General features: G+C 44.4%; 1 protein-coding gene across 7 annotated transcripts in view; it reads right to left on the minus strand.

Moving 5' to 3' along the window:
- The window catches only part of KCNIP2 (potassium voltage-gated channel interacting protein 2), a 184,709-nt gene that overhangs the window by 42,618 nt on the left and 129,016 nt on the right, over positions 1 to 13,075 (minus strand). Inside the window, exon 1 of one of the 7 annotated variants that reach the window (XM_060241817.1) lies at positions 1,253 to 1,723. The exons of 5 other annotated variants lie outside the window; for them this stretch is intronic. In XM_060241817.1, the coding sequence (XP_060097800.1) occupies positions 1,253 to 1,355 (103 nt within the window). In that variant the 5' untranslated portion in view covers positions 1,356 to 1,723. Of the gene's footprint in view, positions 1 to 1,252; positions 1,724 to 13,075 lie in introns of those variants that run through there. One more of the 7 variants, XM_060241818.1, reaches the window with a different exon arrangement.

Genomic DNA, 13,075 nt, shown 5'->3' on the forward strand with positions numbered 1-13,075 from the left:
GACACGGGACAGGAATAAGCAAAAAGCACACAGGGTTAAACCATATTCTACAGATGGCATTCTTGCCAAATTGAATCCATGCTGGACTGCCCTTTTCACCCACCAGTTTCATGTTGCTTCCTGATCTCAAGAATAACCGGTAATGATCAGAGCTCACTGACAAAGCAATTTCAAGAAAGTGGCTCTACTCAAAAGTATTTTCTCACCTCCCTCTGCAGGACACGACTGATATGATTCAAACTCTTACTAGTTTCAGAATTTCTTAGAAGTCCTGCAACTAAGATGCAGATCACTTCAGCACCCTGGTCAGCAGCCCATAAGGCAGATCAGTCTGTTACCTGCCTCCTTCGGTAAAGGAAGCAGGAGAAAGAACTCAGATATCAGGAGGGTGTTTGCCTTTCGCAGAGTTGAGCACACCCGGCAATGGCAAAAAAACAAAACCAAACCCAGAGCTTATCAATAAATGCACACTTAATAGTAACGTAAACAGACAGGACATGCTCAACTGTCATTCAATACTTCTTACAATTTTGTTTGCTGTCAATAATATACTAAATGAGCCTCTACAGCAGAGTGTACACTGAACACGCACAGCATCTCTCATTCATACACACCATTCCAGTTTACCAACACCCTTCTCCTCCCTCATACACCTCAGAAACATTTTCACATACAAGGTGTTCCATTATTGTTACCAGCTTGGCATCACATCACATTTGCACCCACTTGGCCAGGTATTAACACTACAGATCTAGATGAGACTCAAAGTCCCCTGGCTTGCTGCCTCCTCAAAGTCATTGCCCTGGCAGGTGCCATGCTGCCCAGCACTTGTTTGTGGCCAAAACAGCTTGGCTGCTTGGAAGTCCTGCTCCCCCAAGATTCATCTCTGCAGTGTGGAGCTCTATGCTCTTGTTTTGTACCAAGAGTGAAAACAGTTGAAGTTTCCACTTCTTTTTCAAGGGAGGCTTTGCTGGTAGGACAGCAGACCTCTTTGACTGCATCCACCTCAGATGTTCATCCTATACTCACAGACACACAAATATTCTTGTTTTGCAGTTTTAATACTGCTATATTAGAAGGAAACATGAAGCCATCTGGATTGTAGTAGAGGCTCAGTAAGTACTTCCGTGATTTAACTAGACAATGTCCTGCCCAAACTAGATCTAACTAATCAGGACTAATCCTGGAACCAGCCATGGAGGTACAGATTAAATCAGAACTGCTCCCCATCCCATGCTACTTTGTGCATTACCTTCCAAGGAGACAGGTTCAAAAAGCCCGAACTGCTCCAGCACTTTGACGAACAGGACCAAAACCACCAACACAGCGATCATCTCCAGGCCTTCCAGGTTCATGATGAATGGGAGTCATGGCCCCAAGGCCTCTCACTCCAGCTCCTAACTCACCCCAGTTCCCCAGCCAGAGTCTCCCACATGCCAGTGGGTGCCTGTGTCACTTGAAACAGTGCTGATGCTTCTGCCTTCAGTCCTGCTGTTGAAGATTGCCCTCCATCAGCACTGGGGTACCCTTGGCCCTCCACAAAGTACCAAAAAGGCACAGTAATGGTGCCTGCAGTGGGGAGAGAGCACGGTCACAAAGCAGGATAGGGAGTTTGTTGACAGCAAAGTCCGAGCTGTGTTTTCCTGGCTTGCAGCGATGAAAGTGAGAGTGAGGGAAAGAGCGTGGCAGCGCCAAGGGAGGAACGTGGTGGAGGGGGGAGAGAGATGTGTGCAGAAAAAGCCCTGCCCTCCCATCCCATCCCATCCCAATGACACCAACTCAATTGATCTGCTTAATGCAGTTGCTAAGGAGATGGGAGACAGAGAGTTAAGAGGATCTTGGCTCATGTTCAGAGAGGCTCACTGCAGATGGGAGGGGGGCAACGTGGAGAGACTCCTATGTGAACTCATAGAGTGTAATATCCCAGCATTACTGTGAAGGAAGTATGCAGCAGACACCCGAACCTCTAAGCACTGCCCATTCACATTAATCAGAAACACTTGAGCAGGGGGTGGGGGAGGAATATACCTACTTCCTTAATGGTGTAGTGGATAAGGATGGGCACAAACCGAGCCAAAATTCAGGCAAAACTTGGGCTGGTTTGAAGCTTGAAAACTGATATTTGGAGAAGGTACATTACCCAAACACTTACTGGAGTTTTGGTTGGTTCAGTTTGGCTGTTTGGGGCTTGGGTCTCTCTGCTGGCTTAGGATCCTTCATGCAGTCCTTAAACAGGCTGTGCAAGGGAGCCTGAGACAGCTGGGCTAGCAGGAAGAAGGTGGTGAAATACCCCCTGGGAGGCACTGCATCTCCATATTGAATCCTCTGGTTTTGTTTCCCCTCTTCTAAGCATCAGGGAACAAAATCAAATCAAATTGATTTTGCTCCCTACCATTTCAAAGGGGAGGAGCAAAACCAAAGGGTTAAATGAAGAAGAAGAAGATATTGGATTTATATCCTGCCCTCCATTCCCAAGAGTCCCAGAGTGGCTCACAATCTCCTTTACCTTCCTCCCCCACAACAGACACCGTGTGAGGTGGGTGGGGCTGGAGAGGGCTCTCACAGCAGCTGCCCTTTCGAGGACAACCTCTGCCAGAGCTATGGCTGACCCAAGGCCATTCCAGCAGGTGCAAGTGGAGGAGTGGGGAATCAAACCCGGTTCTCCCAGATAAGAGTCCACACACTTAACCACTACACCTGTATTCAGAGACTTGTCTGTTTGTTTGGAACTGAAAAGGGAACTTAACAGAGCATTTGAAGGCATGGAAATTAAACCGCAGCACTGCAACAATACGTAGCCAGTCCCTTATTTGTTCATCTTCCAATTGTTTATTTTTAAAATTTCTCTTTTATACTGCATGGCACAGAATCCAGGTGATTGTAGGCAATTCCAAGGTTTCCCGCTGCCTTAAGTTGGTATTTAAAATAGCAACAGGGATCTAGCAGGGTACTTACTCACAAACTAGTCTTGTAAAGGGGAAGAACAGGGAGATGTAGGAGTCCTGTGTTATGCCAACTTTGGGAGTCTTCCAGATAATGCTGACCTCCTTCAGTGAGGGAAGTGAGGAAGCTGAGGCAGTGATGTGTCTTCCAGGTAATGCTGACCTCCTTCAATGAGGGAGGTGAGAGAGCAGAGGTATTGACATGTAAAGATTGTGAGATGTTTGTATTTCTACCTGAGAGCAGCAGCAATTACACTTGCAGCAAGTGTAAGTTAGTAGCCCTGCTGGAGGAGAAAATATGGGGATTGGGGGCAAGATTGTCCACACTGCAGTGTATAAAAGAAGGTGAGGATTTTCTTGACAAAACCGTTGAGGCGCCCTTGAAAGGACAAAAGAAGGAAGGGGAAGTGGTATTTCAGCAGTTGGAAGAGAACCCAACACAGGAGGAGGGTTCACGGAAAAATGTAACCCGAAAGAGCAAGAAAATCAGGAGATGTTCTGAGCCTCTGCTGCTCAGAAATAGGTTTCAGGATCTCCCCACAATAACTGATTCTGAACCATTGGAAGAAGGACTACTTCCCCAGTTTCTATGAAGCTTGAAGAAAGTTTCTCAGGATCCTGTGGATAAGAAGCCTGCAGCTTCTGTTCCCCAATGTAGGAAGAGGAAGGTGGTGGTAATTGGAGACTCCTTGCTCAGAGGGGTGGAGTCGAAAGTGTGTCGACCAGACTTGTCATCCCAAGAGGTCTGTTGTCTGCTGGGTGCACGCATCCAGCATGTGACAAAAAAGATTGGGAAACTTATCAAGCCCACAGATTATTATCCTTTCTTGCTGATCCACGTGGGATCGAATGATACTGCCTATCATAGCCCTGAATGTATTAGAAAAGACTATGTGGCTCTGGGTCAGAAGGTGAAGGAGCTGGGTGCACAGGTTGTGTTCTCATAAGTTCTTCCTGTTGAAGGCCGTGGCTTAGGATGAGAAAGAATAATATTTCAAATAAATGACTGGCTACATCTATGGTGTCGACAGGAAAGATTTGGATTTCTGGACCATGGTTTACGCTTTCGAAATGGTGGTCTTCTATCGGGAGATGGTTTGCACCTTACGACAGTAGGAAAAAGGGTGTTTGGTAACAGCCTTACTAACCTAGTAAAGAGGGCTTTAAACTAAATTGTATGGGGGAACAAAACAATAATTCAAAGCCTCGTATGATGCCAGAAACTGGGAATAAGAACACTAAAGATTTGCAGAGAGTGGTGCATACACTAGGTAATGTTAACTTGCAGGTATGCACGGAAACTAAACCCTCAGGATGCATAAAACGTGGACTCCGATGTCTCTACACTAATGTACAGAGCATGGGAAACAAACAGGAGGAACTGGAAGTCCTAATACGAGAAGGAGACTATGACATAATAGGCCTTACTGAAACTTGGTGGGATGACACTCACAACTGGAATATTAGGATTCAGGGGTAAAACTTATTTAAAAGGGGCAGACAAATGAGAAAGGGCAGAGGCGTAGCAGTATATGTGAAGGAGGTATATACTTGTGAGGAAATATGCGAACCTGAGCATGGCAGTGCAGTTGAAAGTCTCTGGGTAAAAATAAAAGGAGCAAGAATAACAGTGATATTATGGTGGGGATCTGCTATAGACCACCAAGCCAGGCAGAGGACTTGGATGAGATACTCCTACAACAGATTGCAAAGTTCTCCAAGAGAAGGGACACAGTGATCATGAGAGATTTCAATTACCCGGACATCTGTTGGAAGTCCAACTCTGCTAAAAATGAAATGTCAAATAGATTCCTGACTTGTCTTGCTGACAAATTTCTTTTCCAGAAAGTGAAGAAGGAAACAAGGGGATCTGTTATCTTGGATTTAATCCTCATCAACAAGGAAGAATTGATTGAAGAAGTAGAAATAGCGGGCACACTGGGCAGTAGCGACCAATGTTCCCTCTAAGCTTTGTGAGTGTGAGCTAGCTCACAGACTTTTAGCCTTCAGCTCACACGTTTCTGCCTTAGCTTAGGAAAAATGGCCCCAGAGCCAGTAGCTCACAAAGTAAAATTTTTGCTCACAAGACTGCAGCTCAGAGGGAACATTGGTAGTGACCATGTGATTTTGGAATTTACAGTTTTAGTGAAGGGAAAAGCTATACGTAGTCAGACTTATAGGTTGGACTTCAGAAAGGCAAACTTCGACAAACTTAGAACTATGCTGGGTAAAATCCCATGGTCAGAAATACTTAGGAAGAAGTGGGTTCAGGAGGGATGGGAGTTTCTTACAAGCGAAATACTGAAAGCACAATCACAGATAATTTCTACGAGAAGAAAAAATGGAAGAAGCCTAAAGAAGCTGAGTTGGCTCAATAAACAGCTCTCTAAAAACTTGAGAAATAAAAAAGACTCCTCTTGAAATTGGAAGGAGAGCCTTATAACCAAAGATGAATATAAACAAATCACCAGTGCTTGTAGAGAAAAAGTTAGAAAAGCTAAAGCTCAGTATGAGCTTAGGCTGGCCAAAGATGCTAAAAACAACAAAAAAGGGTTATTTTCTTATGTCCTGAGTAAGAAAAAGAGCAAGGACATGGTAGGCCCATTGCGAGGGCAGGAAAGTGAAATTGTAATGGGTAATGAAGAGAGGGTGGAACTGCTCAATTCCTACTTTTCCTCAGTCTTCTCTTCTGAGGAAAACAGTGCTCAACATGGCAAAAAAAGAACATATAAGGAGGGTATGAAGTTCCAACCTAGGATCAGGGTAGGGGTAGTACATAAACACCTAGTTTCTTTAAATGAAACTAAGTCCTCAGGGCCAGATGAACTGCATCCAAGGGTTCTAAAGAGCTTGCGGATGTAATTTCTGAACCTCTGGCTAGTATTTTTGAGAATTCTTGGAGAACAGGAGAAGTGCCGGAGGATTGGAGATGGGCAAATGTCCCCATCTTCAAAAAGGGGGAAAAGGAGGATCTGGGTAACTACCAACCCATCAGCTTGACATCTATACCTGGAAAAGTTTTAGAACAAATAATCAAACAGTCAGTCCTGGAACATTTAGAAAGGATGTCTGTGATTACTAAGAGGCAGCATGGTTTTCTCAAGAACAAGTTATATCAGACTAACCTGATCTCTTTTTTTGAGAAAGTGATTACCTTGCTGGATCAGGGGAATGCTGTAGACATCGTTTATCTTGATTTCAGTAAGGCTTTTGATAAGGTTCCATATACTATCCTTGTTGACAAGTTGTTAAATGTGGTTTGAATCCTGTTACTGTTAGGTGGATCTGCAACTGGTTGACAGATCGCACCCAAAGGGTGCTTGTGAATGGTTCCTCATCCACTTAGAGAGGAGTGACAAGTGGAGTCCCTCAAGGATCTGTCCTGGGCCCTGTTTTATTCAACATCTTTATAAATGATTTGGATGAAGGAATAGATAGAATGCTTATTAAACTTGCAGATGATACTAAATTGGGAGGGGTTGCAAATACAGTAGAACAGGGATGGCCAACGGTAGATCTCCAGATGCTTTTTGCCTACAACTCTCATCAGTCCCAGCCATTGGCCATGCTGGCTGGGGCTGATGGGAGTTGTAGGCAAAAAACATCTGGAGAGCTACCATTGGCCACCCCTGCAGTAGAAGAAAGAAACAGGATACAGGATGACCTTGACAGGCTGGAAAACTGGGCTAAAGCCAATAAAATGAATTTTAACAGGGATAAATGTAAAGTTCTGCATTTAGGTAGGAAAAATCCAATGCATAGTTATTGGATGGGAGAGACTTGTCTTAGCAGTAGTATGTGCGAAAAGGATCTAGGGGTCTTAGTGGACCATATGCTGAACGTGAGTCAACAGTGTGATGTGGTGGCTAAAAAGGCAAATGCAATTTTGGGCTGCATCAACAGAAGTATAGTGTCCAGATCATGTAAAGTGATCGCTTTGCTCTGGTAAGACCTCACCTGGAGTATTGTGTTCAGTTTTGGGCACCACATTTTAAGAAGGATATAGACAAGCTGGAATGGGTCCAGAGGAGGGTGACGAAGATGGTGAGGGGTCTGATTCTATTATTCTAATGCTCTGAACTCCTCCAACTGTCCCTGCTGGACTCTCCTTGTTTCCCTTATCCACATTCACTCATATGGCCTATATTTTGCCTCCTGCTGTACCCATGAGTATCCAGAATGCAGCAGTATTCCCAGCACCTGCACTTGGGACAAACAAGTATACATTTCTATTTGTTCTTCCTGTGCCACAGCTGAGAAAAATGCCAGTGATCAGTGCCAGCATTTAGGGGGAGGGGGAGGCACTGCCCAGGCTCTGCATGTCACTCAGACAAGCAGAGCTCAGGGGAGGCTGCCGGCTTGGCACTGGCGCCTGCTCCTCAGATAGAGGAAACTCAAGACAAGAGCCCCAACTGTGACCTGCAGGGTGAGGGCGAGGGACCCTTGTCCCACAGCTCTCCTGTCAACAAGAATCCATTAATTGGATCCTTGATAGAGATGATGCCACTGACCCACAACCATACCAGAGCCAAGAGGGGAGAGCCTGAATACTGTGGAACAACAGAACATGAGTAGAGATGTAGGGTGGATTCACACAGAGAAAATAGCATGCTTTACAACAGGATTTTTACTATTTAGGAACAGCAAAATCCACTTGCAAACAGTCACCATGTAAATGCACCCACAGACTACACATTCCTGTAGTCGCTCCATACTGCTTTCCAAAGGGGAGGCAGAAATCCTGTGAGATTTCTAAGGTCCCCCTAGCTCCCTCCTCCTTCCCAAAACATATTCATCCTGCAGCCCTGCCAGGGTAAATAAAGCCAGTATATCTCTTTATCAGAGGCCTTCCCCCTGAGACACTCCTCTGCCAGTGAGGTACTCAGGAAGTGCAAAACTGCCCATATGCCAGTCCTTGCAGGAGAAAGGGCATGCTAGTTCAGTAGAGAGTTCCAATGGACCATTGCAGAACAGGGTTGGCTGGGAGTGGCCAACAGCTGTTAGAAAACTAAAACTTGCTTTTACTTAAATGCTGAGCACAAAACAAGACCTAGACCAAGGAAGTGTTTTTAACTTCTTGCCTAGAGCTAGGAAAGAGCAGTTAGAACTATGTTCCTTCTATTTTATCTATACAACTCATTTTTACCATTAATTCTTTGTAATTGCCTTTTTCTGATAAACACATATTTGATTCCTAGTGATTGAGCTTTTCATGAGACACTTAGGTGAGCAAGTCTATGGGGGAGTCACTATGGAGACCCCACTCCTTTTGTAACCCTTTTCACTCATTCTGAGAGGTCTGCATTTGGGGTGATTCACCTGGTAGTAAAATCCAGGCTGGAAAGAGTCTCAGAGGTGCTTATTTGTGTTTCAGAAAGGCCAGGGTCAGGATTCTGATGTCCAAAGGATGTCTAGTGAAATCTCTTTCATGCTGTGTTGGGGAGTGAGAGAGCTCACCTGGAAATGGGACATCAAAGGGTTGTATGATTCTGGGTAATAATACTGACCTGGGGAGGGGGAGGAATGGAAGGGAGGGAGGGTAGAAGACACCCTGCATTTTGTACAGGGAAAGATGATGGCTTAGTCACAGATGTGACCTTTGGGGAGGAGCATAACTGTACGGTGTATTCCAGCATCTGGACTTCAATAACTCTCAGTGCATGATAAAAAGAGCAAGCTGTCCACATTAGCATGTGCTGATACATATCTATATGGGTTGGGCAAGGGGGAGAGAGAGAATTCTATGGCAGACTCACACAGAAGGATTTCAATTTAGTCTTCCCTTCTCATGATGCCTGCAAGGAAGAGACCAGAAACTTTCCAAAGATGTTCATTTTTGCAGTGTGTGAATTGTTGGGCACATGTCTGGGGTACTTGTTCAGCAGTCTAGCTCAGAGACAACTGCCTCTGACTATACCTGCACTTTGCAAATATGGGCATTCTTCCTGGCCAGTTCCCTAGAATATGAGTAGGGTTAAGTAACATTAGAAGCAGCTTCACCTGACTACAGACCATTGTGACAGGCAATTATGCTAAAGTGTGCTACAGAGCAGGAAATCCTGGCTGAGAGAGAGGGAAGGATGGGGACTGAGACACAACACTCAACTTGGTCAGGCTTCCCCAAGGGAAAACAAATGCATGTAATGGATATTTCTTCTCACTCCAAACTATTAGATAGGTCAATAGGAGGTACTGGGATGAGTGGCTGAGACAAGGCAATGCCAGCAAGCCCACAGCAGTTTCAGGAACAGCAAAATACAGAACCACCAACAGAAAAGAGGGCTTCTGAAATCAGGCCCTATAATGCCAGGCCTAATGCCACACCCTACTTAGGAGGCATCTCAGTCTAAAAGTCTGCTGTGCTACCCAAGCCACAGGAAGGGTTTTGGGAGAAGGACCAGATGTGCTGACATTGTTTCGCTGCAGACTATATGTTCATACATGTACACACACACAAATACACATAACGTATTCCCTCAGAAGCCACCCTCAGTTCAGTCCTGGTGCTTCCTAAAGCATTCATGTGAACAAAATAGATGGGGAATTTCTATTACTCTGCTGCATCCTTCTGGCTAGGGAGAGCTGGGGGTCTAGACATAATAAACAATGAGCTGCTTAGAAAAAATGAAAAAAATGTCCCTTGTGATTTGGCAGGAAGTTAAAACTTTGCCTTTTCTAGATAACAGCATTTGTTATAAGTTACTAGGCGAAATGGCTAGTTTGGGATGATAGGTTTGCAAACCTGAGATCTGCACACTGATGGTGTGCCCAGGCCTGACTGCTGCCAAAAGAGAGGTGACTGTACACAGCTTGCTGCTGTCACTGTGCATTTACTCAAAGATGGCAGGTAAGCAGGCAGCTACTGCAAAGAGGAGAAGCAACCAGGCTGAGGGATTCTGAGGGCTTGGCAATAAGCCCCTTGTTGAGATGTGGACCTGGGCAGGTGCCCTGTAATGCTGATCCCTGATTCCAGCAGTAATACAGTGCAAATGTTTGCTGAGTTGGCTTTCATCTACTTTAGCCTTATCATTTGTTGATAAACCATTAATAATAATAATAATAATAATAATAATAATAATAATAATAGTAATAATAAAAAATTAATTTTTATATCCCGCCCTCCCCCGCCAAAGGCAGGCTCAGGGCGGCTAACACGACATGGTATACACCATGATTACGATAAAGTACAATCATTACTATAAAACAGTTAAACAATTAAAATAGATAAAATTACATTCATAAATTAAGTTAAAATTAGATAGACAGTTAAAGCATTATAAGTTATAGATTTCAGTGCTACAGTTCAGACTATGTATAGGATGGCTAGATGTCATTTCCCGGGTTTCATCTTAACGCAAGCTGAAAGAGGGCAGTTTTGCAAGCCCTGCGAAACTGATTTAGGTCTCGCAGGGCTCGCACCTCTTCTGGAAGTTGATTCCACCATTGGGGAGCCATTGTTGAGAAGGCTTGCTCCCTCGTTGTTTTCAATCTAACCTCCCTTGGTCCAGGGACTTTTAAAAGATTTTGAGACTGCAGCCCTGCCTACTGGAAGGGGCAGGCATCAGCATGAGTGTAAAGTGAACAAGAAGCCCAATAACATATCAACTTCAGGGCCTTGCTCTCTGCTTGTGATAAGCTGTGGGCTGGATTGTATTGGTTGACCAGGAGGATGGGTGGATGTCATACCCAGTTGGGACTCAAAGCTGCACTGTTCTCCTCTTCCCAATTTTATCCTCACAACAACCCTGTGAGGTAGGTCTGGCTGAGAATGTGTCATCTAGCAGCCTTCTGTTTGAGAACTGGAGATGTGAGTATTAAGAGACGCATGACAGGTTGCTTAAAAGCTCTCTTATATTACATGTTGCCTATCATGAAGATAACCTGATTCTCATTCCCTTTCTTTTGGGAACTGCAACTTCCATCATCATTCTAGGCTTGGTGGCCAGTTTTCAAACATGTGGCATTATTTCCTGATGAGTTAGTTTCCATTGCAAATAGCACAGGGTGGGGGGAGTCACCTGGGCCAGAATATTCCTATGCCTTTAAAGTTTGGCCTAGAACACCAACCATCATCCTGAAGCTGGTGGTCAATGCTGAATCTCCTCGCTTTATTCTCTGATTAGTTATGCCTGCCATTAATGAACAGATGAGCAGAGAGGCCAGTTCTTTTACTACTGCAGATTCATGGTAATATCAAGCAAAGTGATTCATTATGATATTTCATTTGGATCAGGGTCATGGGGGGCAGGTGGAACCTTTGTCCCAGGGCCCATAGTGGCTTCCTGCAGTCCTGTAGACACAAAGGATTTGGACTTTGGCTGCAGCCTTGGGAAGCTCCTCATTGGGGAAATACCCCCTCCTACATTTTTTGGCAGATACCTTAGTGATTTGTCCTTCTCATATACTCTGGAAACACTGTTTTCCTTGACATGTCAATTGATAAAAACTGATTGCTCTATGCAGGAGCCAAGATCTAAACATCAGTGAGCTTCTTTCTGGGTGCCCCATGCTGCAGCCACTGTTTATCCCTGCAATGACTACTAGGCTGGACTATCAGCTGGAGGGAATAGAGAGGGAGGATCAGTTGCTTTCAAACAAGCCCCAAGAGTGACTCCATAGCACTGAGCAAAGGTTGCATCTTGAAGAGAGCTATGTAAGAATGAAGAACTTTGTAAAGAGACTTCAGGCTTGAAGGGCTAGGGCAAAATGAAAGTAATTTCACAGATTTTCTTGGGAACTTATGCAGGTTGATGTAATATGCATGCAGTATGCCCAGTTTGGCTTCTAATTTGAACCTTTACCAAATGTGTTAATTAAAATTAATCTCCCACATTGCTAAATTAATACTATCACATTGCTTTTCTGCTCTGTCTCTTACAGGTCCTGTGATTAGTGGGGGCAATATAAAATGCTGAATTCTCAAAGACAGAGTAGCCACCAGTCTTGGTCCTTGCCATTTGTTAGGCACCCTGTGTTACTTGCAATTGTGGTAAGGAAGTGGGTAAACATTTCCAGCCCTTTCAGTGCCTGTTTGGAGTGACACAGAGACTGAAAGAATCAATCTAGAGGGTGGGCTAGGATTACTGAATGTATCTCACAAGACAGTTGTAAGAATAAAATGTGGGGGAATATGTCTCTCAAAGAAAGGGCAGGATAAAATAAAACAAAGAAAATTTCAATGCCAGGTGCAAAGGAGATGAAGAACAGTGTAGCTGCTTGCTGTTATAACTGGGAACATACCATGTCATGATGGACACAAGATTCTGCCCTCTTTTGTCCACCATTAGCACAGAGCAATCAGATTCAAACAGGCTGAACTGAATACTGAAAGGGGGGACCTGAGGGGTGTTTAAAGTCAATATCCAACAGGAGAAAGAAACTGGATTTATACTTACAGTCTCCTTCCTCTCCCCACAACAAACACTCTGTGAGGTAGGTGGGGCTGAGAGAGCTCTGAGAGAATTGCTCTTGGGAGAACAACTCTGAGAGAACTTGTGACTGATTCAGGTCACTCAGCAGCTGCATATGGAGGAGTGGAGAATCGAACCCAGTTCTCTCAAATTAGAGTCCACACTCCTAACCGCTATACCAAACTGGGTCTCTAAAGAGTGGGGTTTTGAAGGGAGAATGGATTGGCAGTATCCTGAACTAGAAAGGGAGTCCAGCAGGAACTGTAGGGTATGAGTTTTGACAGGCAGGGTTTGGGTGCTGTTTCTTAATAAAACACAGTTTCATTATAAAAACAGCTGTCTAGTTACTGTCTTTGAGTTTGACACATTGGACAAATTTGCATTGTAACCATTAAGTGTAATGCACCAGCCAGCTCTGGTAACTGTGTCAGCTTATCAGACTAGAATGGGATGGCACTGCAGATCAGGCTTACAAACTAAATACACTTCTGCGTTTTGTTACAGGAGACTCCCATTTTAACCCTAACCCCACTACACCTTCTGTAAGATGCAAAGAAAAGAGGCCTTGATCTGTAGCTGATATACTGTCTGGTACAAGATTAAGGAATCCTGTGTGTGAAATATGGCCCAGTGACAAAAGAAATCCAGTTTACCTCACATACATAAAGTTAACAGTGAATCTGCTTTATAACAAAACAGCAGAGTGTGGGTGGTGAGCAATGT

This window comes from Heteronotia binoei, chromosome 6 (genome assembly GCF_032191835.1).
Source record: "Heteronotia binoei isolate CCM8104 ecotype False Entrance Well chromosome 6, APGP_CSIRO_Hbin_v1, whole genome shotgun sequence".
NCBI lineage: Eukaryota > Metazoa > Chordata > Lepidosauria > Squamata > Gekkonidae > Heteronotia > Heteronotia binoei.